This window comes from Mesoplodon densirostris, chromosome 4 (assembly GCF_025265405.1).
Source record: "Mesoplodon densirostris isolate mMesDen1 chromosome 4, mMesDen1 primary haplotype, whole genome shotgun sequence".
In the NCBI taxonomy this organism is placed as follows: domain Eukaryota; kingdom Metazoa; phylum Chordata; class Mammalia; order Artiodactyla; family Ziphiidae; genus Mesoplodon; species Mesoplodon densirostris.
The window spans coordinates 168,793,153-168,813,319 of NC_082664.1; the positions used below are offsets into that span (position 1 = coordinate 168,793,153).

The 20,167-nt window shown below is 36.6% G+C and overlaps 1 protein-coding gene across 1 annotated transcript in view; it reads left to right on the top strand.

Annotated features, from left to right (window-relative positions):
* MALRD1 (MAM and LDL receptor class A domain containing 1) overlaps positions 1 to 20,167 on the top strand; it is a 625,167-nt gene that overhangs the window by 108,878 nt on the left and 496,122 nt on the right. Inside the window, exons 13-14 of the mRNA XM_060096153.1 lie at positions 9,388 to 9,485; positions 17,604 to 17,777. Coding sequence (XP_059952136.1) covers positions 9,388 to 9,485; positions 17,604 to 17,777 — 272 coding nt within the window. The remainder of the gene's footprint in view (positions 1 to 9,387; positions 9,486 to 17,603; positions 17,778 to 20,167) is intronic.

Below are 20,167 nucleotides of genomic sequence, written 5' to 3' on the forward strand. Positions count from 1 at the left end.
TATATGTATATGTATAGCTGATTCACTTTGTTAAACAGCAGAAACTAAGACACCATGGTAAAGCAATTATACTCCAATAAAGATGTTAAAAGAAAAAAAAAGATGTTTCCTTCTATTCATAGTGTGTTAAGTTTATATATACATATATATATACACACATATATGTATGCATGTTAAAACTTTTCACATGCTTTTTTCAGCATACGTTGTGATAATCATATGATCGTGATACTATCTTTTTTGTTTCTAATAAAATGAATGATTTTTCAAATATTAAACCATTCTTGCATTCCTGATCCAAACCTCCTTTCATTGGTTTTATTTATGATTTCTTTCTTCCTTCTTAATGGTAATATTTGTGATATTTTTACCTAAATTCATAATAAAGTCATTATAAATGTTCTCACAGCATGTAAGGAGTCCCTTCTGGGCAATTGTATTAAGGGGGTGCATCCTTTGCAAAAGGTGAGGTTGAGGTTGGCCTGAAAAGCTTAACATGGGGAGACTGACACCTACATTCTTTTTTTTTTAATTTTTCAACTTTATTTAATTTATTTTTTTTACAGCAGGTTCTTATTAGTCATTAATTTTATACACATCAATGTATACATGTCAATCCCAATTGCCCAATTCACCACACCACCATTGCCACCCCCCATGGCTTTCCTCCCTTGGTGTCAAAACGTTTGTTCTCTACATCTGTGTCTCAAATTCTGCCCTGCAAACTGGTTCATCTGAACCATTTTTCTAGGTTCCACATACATGCGTTAATATACAATATTTGTTTTTCTCTTTCTGACTTACTTCACTCTGTATGACAGTCTCTAGATCCATCCACGTCTCAACAAATGACTCAATTTCATTCCTTTTTATGGCTGAGTAATATTCCATTGTATATATGTACCACATCTTCTTTATCCATTCATCTGTCAGTGGGCATTTAGGTGGCTTCCATGACCTGACTTCTGTAAATAGTGCTGAAATGAACATTGAGGTGAATGTGTCTTTTTGAATTATGGTTTTCTCTGGGTATATGACCAGTAGTGGGATTGCTGGATCATATGGTAATTCTGTTTTTAGTTTTTTAAGGAACCTCCATACTGTTCTCCATAGTGGCTGAATCAATTTACATTCCCACCAACAGTGCAGGAGGGTTCCCTTTTCTCCACACCCTCTCCAACATTTGTTGTTTGTAGATTATCTGATGATGCCCATTCTAACTGGTGTGAGGTGATACCTTACTGTAGTTTTGATTTGCATTTCTCTAATAATTAGTGATGTTGAGCAGCTTTTCATGTGCTTCTTGGCCATCTGTATGTCTTCTTTGGAGAAAGGTCTATTTAGGTCTTCTGCCCATTTTTGGATTGGGTTGTTTGTTTCTTTAATATTGAGCTGCATGAGCTGTTTATATATTTTGGAGATTAATCCTTTGTCGGTTGATTTGTTTGCAAATATTTTCTCCCATTCTGAGGATTGTCTTTTCATCTTGTTAATGGTTTTCTTTGCTGTGCAAAAGCTTTGAAGTTTCATTAGGTCCCATTTGTTTATTTTAGTTTTTATTTCCATTAATCTAGGAGGTGGGTCAAAAGGGATCTTGCTGTGATTTATGTCAAAGAGTGTTCTTCCTATTTTCCTCTAAGAGTTTTATAGTGTCTGGTCTTACACTTAGGTCTCGAATCCATTTTTAGTTTATTTTTGTGTATGGTGTTAGGGAGTGTTCTAATTTCATTTTTTTACATGTAGCTGTCTAGTTTTGCCAGCACCACTTATTGAAGAGACTGTCTTTTCTCCATTGTATATCTTTGCTTCCTTTGTCATAGATTAGTTGACCATAGGTGTGTGGGTTTATCTCTGGGCTTTCTATCTTGTTCCATTGATCTGTGTTTCTCTTTTTGTGCAAGTACCATATTGTCTTGATTACTGTAGCTTTATAGTATAGTCTGAAGTCAGGGAGTCTGATTCCTCCTGCTCCGTTTTTTTCCCTCAAGATTGCTTTGGCTATTCGGGGTCTTTTATGTCTCCATACAAATTTTAAGATTTTTTGTTCTAGTTCCATAAAAAATGCCATTGGTAATTTGATAGGGATTGCATTGAATCTGTAGATTGCTTTGGGTAGTAGAGTCATTTTCACAATATTGACTCTTCCAATCCAAGAGTATGGTATATCTCTCCATCTGTTGGTATCATCTTTAATTTCTTTCATCAGTGTCTTATACTTTACTGCAAACACGTCTTTTGTCTCCCTAGGTAGGTTTATTCCTAGGTATTTTATGCTTTTTGCTGCAGTGGTAAATGCGAGTGTTTCCATAATTTCTCTTTCAGATTTTTCATCATTAGTGTATAGGAATGCAAGAGATTTCTGTGCATTAATTTTGTATCCTGCAACTTTACCAAATTCATTGATTAGCTCTAGTAGTTTTCTGGTGGCATTTTTAGGATTCTCTTATGTATGGTATCATGTCATCTGCAAACAGTGGCAGTTTTTCTTCTTCTTTTCCGATTTGTATTCCTTTTATTTCTTTTTCTTCTCTGCTAGGACTGGCTAGGACTTCCAAAACTATGTTGAATAATAGTGGTGAGAGTGGACATCCTTGTCTTGTTCCTGATCTTAGAGGAAATGCTTTCAGTTTTTCACCATTGAGAATGATGTTTGCTGTGGGTTTGTCATATATGGCCTTTATTATGTTGAGGTAGGTTCCCTCTATGCCCATTTTCTGGAGAGTTTTTATCATAAGTGGATGTTGAATTTTGTCAAAAGCTTTTTCTGCATCTATTGAGATGATCATTTGGTTTTTGTTCTTCAATTTGTTAATACGGTGTATCACATTGATTGACTTGCATATATTGAAGAATCCTTGCATCCCTGGGATAAACCCACTTCATCATGATGTATGATCCTTTTAATGTGTTGTTGGATTCTGTTTGCTAGTATTTTGTTGAGGATTTTTGTATCTATATTCATCAGTGATATTGGTCTGTAATTTTCTTTTTTTGTAGTGTCTTTTTCTGGTTTTGGTATCAGGGTAATGGTGGCCTCATAGAATGAGTTTAGGAGTATTCATTCCTCTGCAACTTTTTGGAAGAGTTTGAGAAGGATGGGTGTCAGCTCTTCTCTAAATAGAATTCACCTGTGAAGCCATCTGGTCCTGGACTTTTGTTTGTTGGAAGATTTCTAATCACAGTTTCATTTTCATTTCTTGTTATTGGTCTGTTCATATTTTCTGTTTCTTCCTGGTTCAGTCTTGGAAGGTCATACCTTTCTAAGAATTTGCCCATTTCTTCCAGGTTGTCCATTTTATTGGCATAGAGTTGCTTGTGGTAGTCTCTTAGGATGCTTTGTATTTCTGCGGTGTCTGTTGTAATTTCTCCTTTTTCATTTCTAATTTTATTGATTTCAGTCCTCTCCCTCTTTTTGTTGATGAGTTTGGCTAATGGTTTATCAATTTTGTTTATTTTCTCAAAGAACCCGCTTTTAGTTTTATTGATCTCTGCTATTATTTTCTTTGTTTCTATTTCATTTATTTCTGCTCTGATCTTGATGATTTCTTTCCTTCTGCTAACTTTGGGTTTTGTTTGTTCTTCTTTCTCTAGTTCCTTTAAGTGTAAGGTTAGATTGTTTATTTGAGATTTTTCTTGTTTCTTGAGGTAGGCTTGTATAGCTATAAACTTCCCTCTTAGAACTGCTTTTGTTGCATCCCATAGGTTTTGGATCATTGTGTTTTCATTGTCATTTGTCTCTAGGTATTTTTTGATTTCCTCTTTGATTCCTTCACTGTTCTCTTGGTTATTTAGTAACGTATTGTGTAGCCTCCATATGTTTGTGCTTTTTATGTTTTTTTTTCCCTGTAATTCATTTCTAATCTCATAGTGTTGTGGTCAGAAAAGATGCTTGATATGATTTCAGTTTTCTTAAATTTACTGAGGCTTGATTTGTCACCCAAGATGTGATCTATCCTGGAGAATGTTCTATGTGCACTTGAAAAGAAAGCTGTTTTTGGATGGAATGTCCTATAATTATCAATTACATCTATCTGGTGTATTGTGTCATTTAAAGCTTTTGTTTCCTTATTTATTTTCATTTTGGATGATCTGTCCATTGGTGTAAGTGAGGTTTTAAAGTCCCCCACTATTATTGTGTTACTGTTGATTTCCTCTTTTATAGCTCTTAGCAGTTGCCTTATGTATTGGGGTGCTCCTGTGTTGGGTGCATATATATTTATAATTGTTATATCTTCTTCTTGGATTGATCCCTTGATCATTATGCAGTGTCCTGCCTTGTCTCTTGTAACATTCTCTATTTTAAAGTCTATTTTATCTGATATATGTATTGCTACTCCAGCTTTCTTTTGATTTCTATTTGCATGGAATATCTTTTTCCATCCCCTCGCTTTCAGTCAGTATGTGTCCCTAGGTCTGAAGTGTGTCTCTTGTAGACAGCATATATATGAGTCTTGTTTGTGTATCCATTCAGCAAGCTTGTGTCTTTTGGTTGGAGCATTTAATCCATTCACGTTTAAGGTAATTATAGATATATATGTTCCTATGACCATTTTCTTCATTTTGGGGGGTTTGTTTTTGTAGGTCCTTTTCTTCCCTTGTGTTTCCCACTTAGAGAAGTTCCTTAAGCATTTGTTGTAGAGCTGGTTTGGTGGTGCTGAATTCTCTTAGCTTTCGCTTGTTTGTAAAACTTCTGATTTCTCCATCAAATCTGAATGAGATCCTTGCCAGGGAGAGTAATCTTGGTTTTAGGTTCTTCCCTTTCATCACTTTAAGTAAATCATGCCACTCCCTTCTGGCTTGTAGATTTTCTGCTGTGAAATCAGCTGTTAACCTTATGGGAGTTCCCTTGTATGTTATGTGTCATTTTTCCCTTGCTGCTTTCAATAATTTTTCTTTGTCTTTAATTTTTGCCAATTTGATTACTGTGTTTTTCGGTGTGTTTCTCCTTGGGTTTATCCTGTATGGGACTCGCTGCGCTTCCTGGACTTGGGTGACTATTTCCTTTTCCATGTTAGGGAAGTTTTCGACTATAATTTCTTCAAATATTTTCTCTGGTCCTTTCTCTCTCTCTTCTCCTTCTGGGACCCCTATAATGTGAATGTTGTTGCATTTAATGTTGTCCCAGTGGTCTCTTAGGCTGTCTTCATTTCTTTTCATTCTTTTTTCTTTAGTCTGTTCTGCAGCAGTGAATTCCACCATTCTGTCTTCCAGGTCACTTATCTGTTCTTCTGCTTCAGTTATTCTGCTATTCATTCCTTCTAGTTTAGTTTTCATTTCAGTTATTGTTCATCTCTGTTTGTTGTTTAATTCTTCTAGGTCTCTGTTAAACATTTCTTGCATCTTCTTGATGTTTGCATCCATTGTTTTTCCGAGGTCCTGGATCATATTCACTATCATTATTCTGAATTGTTTTTCTGGAAGGTTGCCTATCTCCACTTCATTTAGTTATATTTCTGGGGTTTTATCTTGTTCCTTCATCTGGTATATAGCCCTCTGCATTTTTATCTTGTCTATCTTTCTTGAATGTGGTTTTTGTTCCACAGGCTGCAGGATTGTAGTTCTTCTTGCTTCTGCTGTCTGCCCTCTGGTGGATGAAGCTATCTAAGTGGCTTGTGTAAGTTTCCTGATGGGAGGGACTGGTGGTGGGTAGAGCTGACTGTTGCTCTGATGGGCAGAGCTCCATAACTCTTTAATCCACTTGACTGCTGAAGGGTGGGCCTGGGTTCCCTCCCTGTTGGTTGTTTGGCCTGAGGCAACCCAACACTGGAACCTACCTGGGCTCTTTGATGGGGCTAATGAGAGACTCTGGGAGGGCTCACGCCAAGGAGTACTTCCCAGAACTTCTGCTGCCAGTGTCCTTGTGCCCATGGTGAGCCACCGCCACCCCCTGCCTCTGCAGAAAACCCTCCAACCCTAGCAGGTATGTCTGGTTCAGTCTCCCCTGGGGTCACTGCTCCTTCCCCTGGGTCCCGATGGACACACTGCTTTGTGTGTGCCCTCCAAGAGTGGAGTATCTGTTTTCCCCAGTCCTGTCGAAGTCCTGCAATCAAATCCCACTACGCTTCAAAGTCTGATTCTCTAAGAATTCCTCCTCCCGTTCTCGGACCCCCAGGTTGGGAAGCCTGACATGGGGCTCAGAACCTTCACTCCAGTGGGTGGACTTCTGTGGTATAAGTGTTCTCCAGTCTGTGAGTCACCCACCCACCAGTTATGGGATTTGATTTTACTGTGATTGCACCCCTCTTACCATCTCATTGTGGTTTCTCCTTTGTCTTTGGATGTGGGGTATCTTTCTGGAGAGTTCCAGTGTCTTCCTGTCGATGATTGTCTAGCAACTAGTTGTGATTCAGGTGTTCTCACAAGAAGGAGTGAGAGCATGTCCTTCTACTGTGCCATCTTGGTTCCTGCATACTATGCACCTGGTAGTGCAGTGAACAAGAATCCACCTGCCAATGCAGGGGACATGGGTTCAATCCCTGGTCCAGGAAGATCCCACATGCAATGGAGCAACCAAGCCATGACCACTGAGCCTGTGCTCTAGAGCCCATGTGACAAGTACTGAAGCCTGTGCTCCCAGAGCCCATGCTCTGCTACAAGAGGAGCCATTGCAACAAGAAGGCTGCACACTGCAACGAAGAGCAGCCCCTGCCCGCCACAACTAAAGAAAGCCCGTGCGTAGCAATGAAGACCCAACACAGCCAAAAACACCCCTCCATTCTTTATTTTTATACTGTGCTGGTTAGCTAGCCCCTCTGGGGTATATGGGTGTACAAGAGTTTTACAATGAACAGTTCAGATTAACAGGAACAGTTTCTTTGGCATATTTTAATTCCACAGGTCTCTTAAGTCAGTGTATTCTGTGGAGCAGTCTTGCAAGAAAATAAATCCAGAGATGTATTCCTAGAAGTACATGGGTCTGGGGTCAGAGTTCAGTATCTTTAGGCCTGACCTGCATATATAAACTTTAAGTCAATATTATCTGTTTTTCAAATATTTGGTTAAAATTCTCTCAGGATTGCATTTAGCTTCCACATCAGTTTTTACTAATATAATATTTTCATAATATCATCTTTCCATCTAATAACATGTTATCTCTTTTCATTTAATCAGAAGACTTATAGTTTTCCATGGAGTTTTATAATGTTCTTCACATAAGTCCTGTCCCATTCTTGTTAAATTTATTCCTACGTATTTTGTATTATTGTTGTTAACTGTGAGTAGAATATTTCTTACCATTCTATATCCCGTGTCTTACTGCTAAAATAAATAAAAATGACTTAAATGTATTTCTCTGTTTCTATTTACCTTACTAAATTCTCTTATTAATACTTGTCTTTATTAAAAGATAGAATCTGTTGGGGTTTCTATTTTTACAATTATATTATTGGCAATACATGTGGAACTCTATCTCTACTTTTCTATTGTGTTTACTAGAAATTTTTATTCTCTTGACTTCCACATTTACTAGATTTATAAGATGATCCTAGTCCAAGATAATTAATATTATCTCATATTTCCTCTAATTACTAATGGTGACACAATTCTCTAGGTAGTTTCTCATTTTAATTAAAATAGTTTTGTTGTTTACCATTGAAAATGTTATTTATTTTGAGGTTGGTCATTAATCTTTATTGTTTTTTAAAAATATTTTATTGAGGTTATTTGGAATGGCTGACTTTTTCACAGTCTTTTCAATATTTGTTGATATGAATCTATGATTTTACTCTTTAATTTGTTGATCTAATTGACTGTTGATAGGTCTGTTAAATCAAATCAAACCTCTATTCTTGGAAAGCTCACTTGTCAGGATACATTATTTTTTAATAAGAATTTCAGATGCAATTGAAACATTTTAATTTTAATTTTGTATGTATGATCATGAGTGATATTGCTCTATTTTTATTCTGTTTTCATCATTCTTAACATTAGAGATATCTGGCATCATAAAATGAGTCAGGGAGCTCTCCATATTTTTCTAAGACCTGAGATATATGCAAATCATGTGCAAGTATTTATTCTTTAAAAATTAAATAAAATTAAATAAAATTCAGCTGTAGGGCCATATGTTCTGTTAGATTTTTTTCCTATCACTTTTCCAGTTACTTTTGTGACATAATCAATTTGTTCAAATCATTTGCTTCTTTAGATTTTGGAGTTTTAGTGTTTATATGTTTCATCCTTCATTAACTACTTGTTTGAAATCATCCATATTGTTTTAAATGACCAGGGGAGTAAGATCTTTGAATGTATGTTAATTTTTAGAATTTTAATTAATCTTTTGACAATATTCAGTTGAGTTTTACTTGAACCTCAAGTAAAGGATTTTTAAGCTGGATTAATTTTTCAAAATCATCTTTTCTTACTCTACTCTTTTATAGGTGAAATAGAGAATTTAATGAGCTCATATATATTGTTTCTATTACTCTTAGTTTGGATTTTGGGAACAGTGATCTTTATCCTTCCCAATTGGCTTTGAGATTTAACACCCATATAAACTGGGTTCTACTTTTCCCACTCAGAGACCACACTGCTGACTTGCAACCTTGGTTGTTTGGTTAAACATGTGGTGGTATCTGTAAAGTAATATGTTTTAATTCTGAAATCCTTTTCACTCTGTGCAGTCAGCATTGATCTGTGTCTAAGAAAATCACCTTCTGAATGTGTTTTTTTCATCAAAATAGTTGGCTTTCCAAGTTGCCCATCACTCTATGATAATCAAAGGGCAGGATCAGGACTTGACATTGTTTAGCATAACCTTCCTTGTAAATTTTCAGTATTCAATGAAGCTACCCCTGACAGCCGTTCAGAATGTGTGATCCTTCGAGCTGCTAAGAGATGTTATCCCCCCTGTACATTTGCCATGAGCACATCCACTGAAGTTAAAATCTAGAAGCAGTTATTTTGTTAACACTAGATTAGATCTTTAATTAAACTTTCATCCCCACTAGCACAGACAGCAGTGTCAAACATGTAAGCCCCAGGAGAAACCAAACTCATTCTATAGGCTTGTACCCTTCAGTACATCATGAAGAAACTTACAAGCAAATGTCTTATGGGAATTTTGTAAGAGTATGTTGAATATCTAATTGTAAACTTAGAAGCTTCATTTAATTTGATTTCTAACTATGACGTGAGTTAAGCCAATAAACATATTTGTTGAGAGGATTTAGATCAAGAGCTTGTTTTTCATCAGTTGGGTTTTATTTTAGATTTAATGTTATCCATATGAAAGTACTTTTTGGTTATCTACAGAGCTTAATGGTAAAGAAGTAAAAATGTAATTTTCTTTATCTGATTGACAGTTGAATGTGTGCACGTTAGCGCAAAGAACGACTAAATGTCCAGTAGTAGAATTTGTATCCATATGGCTTTACGTTTGTTTTGCAGGATCGTTTATTTATTTGGGGGCACATCGATCACCTGCAGTGGCCAAGCTTGGAAGTCCTGTTCTTACAAAATCACTCAATGCCTCTACCCCGTGTCAGGTACCCAATTATTGGAATTTCCATTGGCCATTCTGTAGTTGTAAACTGTTAAGCTTGGGTTACTCTAGCTAGTAAATGCCGGCTGTGTTTTACTGATATTTTCACAATAAACTGAGAGATTTATATGAGCTATTTCAACATGAAATGTCACTTTGTTCCAAAAGACATTTGCAGTATATAACTTACACCCTTCTTTTGGGGGGACTATTCAAAAATATTTCTGTCATTTTGCATTCTTTCCATGTAGTTCTTTCAATAATTTAAAGCTGTGGATACAGGTTGCTCAAACTGCTTGTTGGCCAACAGTGTTAGCTGAGGAAAATAAAAGCAGTTCAACAATTTCTACGGTAAGAAAAATGAAAGGATGAATAAAGAAAGATAAATATGTGCAGAAAAAATAATTACATTTCCAACATTTTATTCTTTCAGTTAGTCCTTCTGGTGCCAGGTAAACACAGACCAAAGGATAAAATGCTCAGGTCATTTCCACAGCACAACAGAGAAGAAAGAAGAGGGACTTTGGAGTCAGATGGGCCTAGTTCCAACTGGTTCCAATCTCAGTTCTGCCACAAATGATATGCTTCCTTTGAGACTCAGTGTTCACACTGCAAGCATAGTGTTAGCCTCCCTTCTTCACATGGTTGTGAGAATTCAAACGTGATTAAGTAAAGCACCTGGAAAAGTATTTGGCAGGTATTAGGTGTTCAATAAACATAATCCCTTTACTTTCCGTAACATGAATACCTATTAGATGCTTCTGTTCAGCTTGCCTTGCTTTCCGTCCTTTTGAGAGTTCTGACATGTCCCTAAGCCTTTAGGATTTCAATTTTTTTTTTTTTTTGGTTATCAGAAAATAATGAAGGGATCAATAGTGCTACGCACTAAATTCATCACCTAGAAATGCAGGGTTACAGCACTAACACAGGCATTCCTGATGATAAATTACAGATCATCAGACCTTTATAATTAAAGTATAAATTTAATTATACTTTCAGTTTGATATAATTCTCAATGAGAGTGTCCAGAACTCTTAATAGGTTGTCCTCTTTATTTTTCCCTTTTGGTTTTTGCTACCCATTTCTCTGTGGGAATTTGGATTAAAAGAACTGCCTGGACTCCACTTCCACCTCACCCAGATGGACTCTAGAGTCTCCCACCTTTGGTTTATTTTAATTAAATCTTATGTGATAGATGTAGGTTTTTCTTCTTTTTCTTTTTCTTTCTTTCTTTCTTTTTTTTTTTTTTTTGAGAACTCCTGAAGCATTTACTTGCTCTTTAAAAGTACTTTACAGGGCTTCCCTGGTGGCGCAGTGGTTGAGAGTCTGCCTGCCGATGCAGGGGACACGGGTTCGTGCCCCGGTCTGGGAAGATCCCACATGCCGCGGAGCAGCTGGGCCCGTGAGCCATGGCTGCTGAGCCTGCGCGTCCAGAGCCTGTTGCTCCACAACGGCAGAGGCAACAACAGTGAGAGGCCTGCGTACCACACACAGACACACACAAAAAGTACTTTACAGGCTTAATGAACTTTAATTTAAGGTCATATACCAAAGCAATGCAATTGCTGTTGTTAAATTCATTAACGACACTGGATAAAAATGAATAGAATTTGTTAATTCTGCCTCTTTTACAGAAATGTGAACACTAACACTAAGAGCTTATTAAAAATTCTGAGGCTCACGGAGAAATCATACAGTTTTCTTCTTTTTAAAGATGATCTATATTTCCCATTGTTGTATGTGGGTAGCCATTAATTTGTGGTCATAGGGATTGACCCACAATTTATGATTGTTTCTACTTGAGGACATTTTTCTCTATTGTGGCTTAAATTTGGAGCTTACCTGTGGGAGCTATTGGGGTGGAGCCTCAGTGAAAGCAATGGACAATTTAGATACTTGGTGGTTTATCTCTCAGAACCAAGTCCTCAACCTTCCAAGGCCTTGGATACTGATTTAGAGGTTTGCCTTGGTTTGTGGAAAAGTAAGAGTATTATAGACTGCCAAAGAGGTATTTGTTTTATCCCTTTTATCTGTATCTGCTTGAATGTTAGTAATCTTTGAGTTAGAGGGAGGGATATTTGGATTATGTTATAGTACTTTCCAGCTTAGAATTACTATTAGATTGTTAGAGGTCATTTATAGTCTGAGATAACACATGGCCAAAGTTCTCTCCCATAGGAGTATTCTAAGAATATACTATTACTGTTTTATAAGTTTGTGGTAATGTGGGATTCTTTCTTTCATGAAAGTTACAAAATAAGCTAACAAACCAAATTCTTATCTTCTTGAGTAATCAGAAAATCCAGCTGATTTTCCTAATTGAAACATATTGAATGATAATAGTTGTATTCATGGAATAGTGAATGTTCTTTATTATAAAATGGTAAAGTGGGGCAGTGAAATAACCAAAGTTGGGCACTTTGATATGATTAAAGCCTTCATTTTATGAAATTACATTTTTTATCTACATAATCATATCAGGCTAACAGAGTTAAGAATATTTGTTTGAAAGGACTTTAAAGGAATATGAAGCTTTCTTTGGGGTCTTTTTTTTCCTAACAGCAGCCTTTTAGGGTCATTTTGCATGAATTACCCTGTACTTTATGTGTAGCCAACACATGGCATCAACATGCAGAACTGTTCCTGTAACTACTCATTGTTCAAGATGTGGACTTTTATTTAAAAGCTTCAAAAGCTCCTTTGGTCACTGGTGGAAATTTGGCATTTTTCCTTGGAATAGACAGGAGATAGGACAAACAGAACATGTGGGAGCCAGAAGCTAGTGTTTCTTATTGCTGTCGACATACTGTTACTATTTTTGTTTTTTTAACTTTTTCTTTTTTAAATTAATTTTTTTGTTATTTTTTATTTTTGGCTGCATTGGGTCTTCGTTGCTTTGAGCTGGCTTTCTCTAGTTGCGGTGAGTGGAGGCTACTCTTTGTTGCAATGCTCCTGCTTCTCATTGCGGTGGCGTCTCTTGTTGTGGAGCATGGGCTGTAGGTGCACAAGCTTCAGTAGTTGCGGCACGTGGGCTCAGTAGTTGTGGTTCGCGGGCTCTAGAGCGCAGGCTCAGCAGCTGTGGCGCATGGGCTTAGCTGCTCGGTGGCATGTGGGATCCTCCTGGACCAGGGCATGAACCCATGTCCCCTACATTGGCAGGCAGATTCTTAACCACTGCGCCACCAGAGAAGCCCTGTTACTGTTTTTAATAAATTAGGAAATGTAAAATCTTAAGGAGATTTATGTGGATATTAATATTTTATCACTCTCTTGTTTGAGTTACTGTATAAAAGACATATCTCATTTTTAGGACTTCATAATTAAATACAGCAGGACTGATAACATGAAGCTTCCGCTTTCAATGCCATTTTGTGTGTTTGTCTTTTGTTTTTTTTTTGTATTCCCCAACTCATTTTGCTATTCTAATCCTCTTTAATCAAAAAATTCATACAATTAAAAAGAAGTGAATAGAGATACCAAGAAAAAGACAGATGAAACGAAAAATAGGTTGGCTCCAAAAATAAAGTTTATGAGGGCCAGGCTACATTTTTGAATCTAAGTTTTCCAGCAGCCAATGCAGAGACATGTGAGAACTCATTTGGTTCATATTCAAGGAAGTAAAAAACAAAACAAAAATAGTTCTTCTGAGACTTTCCCCCTGATTGCACACACACCAGTGTAAATGTTCTTTCTCTGATTCAGTGCACACCTATTGCTTCTCTACTCCATGCTCATCATAGCCCTCAATGCTGGGAATATACTAGGGACAATGTAAACACATTTGCCATAACAAAATATAGAATTTAGTGAGACATACTGATAGCAGTTCAGTGTGAAGTGCTACAGAGAGTAATAAAAATATAAAATACATATAATATATAATATTTTATGCAAGTATATATAATATATAATGTAATAATATATAAATTAAACATATAAATAAATATATATTATATATAATATATAACATACACATATATACGTATAAACCATATATATAAGTGATAACCCACTTATAACAACTCTCTCAATGAGTTTGAAAAGGCCATGTCTTGTAATGTTCCCCAAAAGAGTTATGAGCTCATAGCAGAGAGAAATTTAGAAAAAAAAGTAATATACAATGGGGCTTGGAATGGTGCACTCATGTTCTGTTCTCTGATTGTTTTGTTTACTCCAAGAATAGTATTAGAGCATGAGATAGATTCTAGAGGAAGCAATGGTTTATTGGGGAAAGGTTGAGCAGATATTCTCCTCAGTTGTACATTGTCAAAACACATGAAGATTAATCATTTAGCTGAGAAAAACAGATTATATTTTATTGAAGATTGCAAACTTTTACTTAAGCTTGTTCAGATAAAAAGAGGCAAAAACATGATTATGAATAGGAGTCATAAGAATCACTATGGTAATGATGAGGGGTGTGTGTGTGTGTGAGAGAGACGAATGATCCCCCTCCCCTACACTGACTTATTCCACTTGAGTTTTGAGGAGTTACAGATATCTTGTTTCTTTTCCTTTTTTTTTTAAACTTTTTTGTGTTTTACTCTTTTTATTATTCTAGATCTTGAAGATATAACAGGTGTATCAAATACCAGACAGGGGTCGACACGAAGCAGAGAAGGCAGAGATAGCTGAGAATTTGGAGAATAACTGAGAAAAGACATGAAGATCTGACCAAAAAGCTCCCTAATAGGGAAGCAAGTAGAACAAAGACCATAGGAAGGTTGAGGAAAAAAGCAGAAAATTTGAAGAGTTCCAACTGGAGACAGACCAAAATAAAATGAAACAGTAAAGAGAAATAAAGAAGACATTATTTTGAACTTATAAATAATGTCCTCTTAATGTCCTTTGCAGAATTTAGTCTCAGAGATTTACTAATTAGTAATTACTAATTGTTCCTAATTACATTCTTTTGTAGAACTGGCCATTCCTCTGGAAATATCACAGGGCACTGCAGAAACCAAAGAGCAAGATTAGTTATTCACCTACACTCGGTAACTAGTAGTATAAGTCACCTGATATTGTGTCCTTTCTTTTTTTTTTTGCGGTACGCGGGCCTCTCACTGTTGTGGCCTTTCCCGTTGCGGTGTACAGGCTCCAGACGCGCAGGCTCAGCGGCCATGGCTCACGGGCCCAGCCGCTCCGCGGCATGTGGGATCCTCCCGGACCAGGGCACGAACCCGTGTCCCCTGCATCGGCAGGCGGACTCTCAACCACTGCGCCACCAGGGAAGCCCTGTTCTTTCTTTTAATAGTAAAATGAATGATTCAGAGTGTGTGTGTGTGTGTGTGTGTGTGTGTGTGTGTGTGTGTGTGTGTGTGTGTGTGTTTTGGCCGCACCGAGTGGCATGTGGGATCTTAGTTCCCCAACCAGGGATGGAACTTGTGCCTGCTACAGTGGAAGCGTGGAGTCGTAAATGCTGGACCTCCAGGGATGTCCCAGATTCAATATTCCTAAAAATATACAAATAATATAAAATCAGAGAATACAATTAAAAACAGTAAAGTAATTTGAGCTTTATTTGTTTTCTTTCCAATTTGCAATTAAAGGAACTGTTTTGTTGGAAGTTATTTAACCAAAGGAAATTTTCTGGAATAAAATGATTCATGGTCTTGTATAGTCACCCTATACATACAACCCAAGTTGTGCATATATATACAACTTAGTGAAAAGCGAGGAGAAATAAAAGCAAGCCTTTAATATTAACATTTTATATAACTGCTTTTTAATGAATCAGGCATGAATCAAGACAATAATTTCCTTTAAAATGAAAAGTAGTAAATAAATTTTAAATGGTTGGCATAATGTTAACATACAGCTCTTTTTAATAGAATTTTCTGTGATGGAAATTTTCCTCTGCTATGTCCACTATGGAAGTCACTAGCTACAAATAGCTATTGAGCACTTAAAATGTGATGAGTGTAACCAAGAAAGTGACTTTTTTATTTTTTAAAATTCATTTACATGTAAATAGCCACACTGTTTTCATACCTTTGTCATTATACGCATTATACTTAATTGTTCCTTTTCTTTTCACTCTCTCCCATAAAACTCTGAGGTCCTTAAGGACACTTAATTCTTTGCACATTTTATAACACAGAACAGGTCTCTCTTTCTCTCTTTGAAGGTTTATAGACATTGGCTTTAGAAAGAATGCTGATAGTCCCACTCAAACGTTCTCCTTTTCTTCAATACCTATTAACTGAATACGTACTAAGTACAAAGTGCTTTGATACGTTCTAAGAGGAATTCACAACGTGCATTGTGATTCTGAGTTTAAGACTTTGTTCCACTACTAGTGTGTATCACAGTGAGAGCCACGGATGTTGGCTAAGTTCCTATCGAAAATCACAGCTGTATTTATAACTTTTATTCAGTGATCTTACCCTTACCAATATTAAATTTGAAAAGACTCTGGAAAGTTTCTTCGTCTATACCAAACTAAAGAATTCTCCTTAAATCTCTACAATGCCATTTCTGTTTTTTAAAAAGTAAATTAAATATAAGTTCTAAGCTCTTATTGAATATAGATCCCATTGGTATTTACTCTTAATGCACTATTAAAATAACTTCACACTGGTAACGTACTGAGTGACAATATGACAGCTTGAAATTCTGATGGGGCTTGCACGGCTCTTGTACAACTAGGTTTAAAGCTCCATTTTGCATATTTACAAGCTTGGAACATGCTGTCTACAGCTGTGATCTAAAGTTTAATTGCAGTTGAGGAACATACATCCTCCCTTTCCATAGAATTTAATCAAACACTTCTGTTTGACTTTACATTTCTTGCTTAAAGGCCTGAGTGTAGGTGAGCTTGGTAGTAAAATCTAATATGAAATGGACAATAAGAAAGAATGCTTTGATCAGGTGGTGGCCATTCAGTAGACATGGAAAGAAAAATGTGTACCACATTGGAACAGAGAATGCTTGATGTTTTGAACAATTTTTTAAAAGAGCATTAAGATTTTTTTTCAACTTTCATCTCCACTGAACTTGGTACCTACAGTGAAATAAATGAGATAATAAATAAATAATATATGTAATAACATCTGTTCACATAACAAAATAAAAGCCCAATGACAAAGGAAAAAAAAACAGAAATTTAAAATGTAGTGAAACTGAAAAGGAGTCACTTTGAGTCCAAAGAGAGGGATTTCATTTCTCAGGGAACTCATCTCTGAATGATACTATGTTTTTCTTTGAAATCTGCAGCATTAGAACTCTCTATGGCATAATGAGAAGAAAAAGTTGCTGTGTGTCTCAACTTGCTTTTGTGGGGTTTTTTTTTTTACATATTTTGTATTATGTCATCCAACTACTGAGGCAATTAATTTTCACCTTGCACAGGGCCCAGTATTTAGTAAATGCTCAATAAGTATTTGCTGAATAAACGATAGTGCTGAATTCCACATTATAGCTACTGCTATCGGCACCTTAAAATACTCCTCTGTGTTTTCTCCACTACCTAGTTAACTTGTCAGTCCTTTAGATTATGTCATCACTGGTGGTGAGTAGGAACCAAACTGATCAAGTCAAGGCTCCCTAGCCTCAAAAAGAACATTTTCTAGTTGGATTAAATTATTGATGAACAGTATTATATAATCTCCCAAGTTTTTTGATAATGTCACAATGGAGAAGGAATTAATGAGAAGTATTCATAGCAGTTTTCTCTTACCTGAGAAGTCAAGTTTTTGAGATAACTTTTTCTTGGATTGAGACATCAAGGAGAATGAATAGTAATACATGGTTTTGTAATTTTTGAGTCAGATATAGAACGTGTATCTCCCCAGATTCATAAGAAGCAATAGTGAAGGTCCTGTAAAACTTCCATGACGGTGTGGACAAATATATGTCCTCAGACTTGTCTGAGCAGGATGCTAGTGTCCTATTTCTTTAGATATCTCTATGACGTATGTTAAAAATATCAGTTAATGTAGCTACCTTGAGCCTTTTTTTTAAGGAGGGAATACAAAGGCTGGCAGAAGATGTACTTAGCATTTTCTGGGTCTGCATGTTTGGAGGAGAATTAAGAAGTAGTTTGGGATATTTTTAACTATAGAAGAGCTACTGGACACAGGTAAATGGAATATTTATCTCATTCAAACACATTTTTCACCAGGTGCAGTTTTGGTATCGTTTGTCTCAGCATTCACACCTCTCAGTTTTTACAAGAACATCACTGGATGGGGATTTGCAGAAGCAAGGTGATCTAATCAGAATATCCAAATCTCAGTGGAGACAAGCAAAAATCGACCTCTTTGCAAAGGCTGGAGAATCTACTCTGCCTTTTCAGGTAAGCACGTAAGAAATTAATACATCTGAGCAGAAGATGCTTATTTAATGCTGATCTTTCCAGATAATAATATAATATAATATATATATCCCATAAATGTATCTGATATTAATAAAGCAGACATTCACGATCAGGGATGAGAAGAGAGGTTATCTTGATGAATTGCTCAAGACTTACTTGTGGAAGCATAGCAAAAATGTAAATAAGAATTGAATAGGATGGCAGAGAGAAGAGTAATTTAACGGGAAAATATTTGTTTTCTTAAGTGAGGATGGTGGATTATATGAGGTAGTGAAAAAAATCTGGCTGCACTCATATTTTAATCCTATTGCCTTATTTGCTGCTGCCCATTAATACTGAGAATTTTATCACACTTTTATGTCATTTACTTGGTTAATAATGAAAGAAGGAAACTGGAGCTTATCAAATGGGTGCACCAGCTTCCACCCTCCTGGACATGACTCCCTTCTAGATGATGTTTGAAAAGAGGTAGTTTAGAAACTAGATTAGATGGTGGAACATATTGGAACACTCACTGCCTTAGGAGTCCCATAGTCTGAGTTCCCATCTCTGCTCACCCCATGGGTTGTTAAGTGATTGTGTACATTACATCTTTGAGCTCCAAATTTTCCAATCTGTGAAAACCACAGTGATAATAAAAGCAGTGCTTGAGAGGAATCTGAATTAAAGAGAATGTAGCTAAAATGGTAGCTATGAACATGAGCTCTGGAGCCTGGGGTTCAAAGCCAGGTGTCCAGTCAGAGGGAAATTGCTTAATCCTTCCGTGCTTCTGATTCTTCCTCTGTAAATGGGGTTGGGGAAGTAAGAACATTGTTGGGATGTTAGGAGCCTCTGAAAAATAACACACCTCATCTGGTACTCATTTCCAAACTGAGGTAAATGTAGAAATCCAACAGAGAGAGCACAAGATATTTTGGAGAAGATGTATTTAAAATAATACCTCACCTCAGAACAAACAGCTCCACCCAGAGAACAACAGACTGCTAGAGAATACAGGACTCATCCTTTGGGGAAAACCTTTTTACCATGAGTGATTATGATGTGTGAGTGTTGTTTTATGGGTTGGAATACATGTCCCCCTCTGGTGGAGGATGTTGATAATGGAGGAGGCTATGGACGCCTATGGAGGTGTGTGGGAACCCTCTGTACCGTCCTCTCAGTTGTGCAACGAACCTAAAACTGCTCTAAAAGTCTTAATAAAAAAACAAAAGACAAAAACCCAGAATGTCCTTTGTTAGAACTGGCTATTTGAGAAATATTATGAGTTGAAACTTGTGCCATTCTTTCTTGGCCTCATTACCCTATCATCATTATTGAAACGTTTCGGCACTGGGTATTTTTTCTTTTTCCTGTTAATATTTCTTCTTTTGGGGTTTTTGTCTTGCTTTGTTTTGAGGTGCAAACTGAGACTGCTCTTTATTATCTGGGGGCATACTAACTCGTTTTTAAATTGACCAGTGGTTTGCTGGAATTTTGTAATTTGGTATCCACAGATTGGTGATGTTTTCTGTCTTCCCTCCCCTCCGTGCTGGATCAGCACCACGTGTTGGCTTTTCTCTCTCCTACCTGGGGGCTCCCAGTCAGTACCAATCAGCCTCTTCTTCTTCTTCTTCTTTTTTTTTTTTTTAATGTATTTTTGTGGCCGCACCATGTGGTATGTGGGGTCTTAGTTCCCCGACCAGGGATCGAACCTGTGCCCCCTGCATTGGAAGGGCAGAGTCTTAACCACTGGACTGCCAGGGAATTCCCAGCCTCTGCTTAATTGTGCTGGCTTTTTGAGGGGAGTGAATTGTCCTGGGTTCTTGCTAAGTCTCAGCCATGTTTAATTCAACCCCAGAAGGTAAGGATTTTGGCGTGCACCTCTGTTCCTTCTTATGTAATCTTGTTACTTGGCTGAAGGACAGGCTTGTTTTAAAAACTACAGTTCAGTGAAAAGAAAAATAAGAACTGTTCTCTCAGATGTCACTATTCAGAAAGCCATTACAAGTCCACAGTCTCTAATCAGCAATTTGGAAAATTAAAATTTGGAAAGCAATAAGCTTTTGAAAAACAAATTTAGAGGCAAAATTTCTCCTGACCTGAACCAATGTTAGGCAGTTCATTTAGTGATGTGTTTGATGATAAAGTGTTGCCCCCTGGTTAGGTAGGGCTTTCATTTTTCCTAGTGGAAAAGGATTAGGCTTACTGTTTATTTTGTCAGAACAGCAAATTAACAACATTTCAATATTCTCTCCATTTCCTGTGCAGTTTTTATTGGAAGAATGTAAGTCAAGTAGTTAATAGAATTTTTTCAATCTGTTTTAACTGGGCCTACTCATTTTATATGTTCAGTTTTTTACACAAATATTTTCATTTAATTTACAATTTCT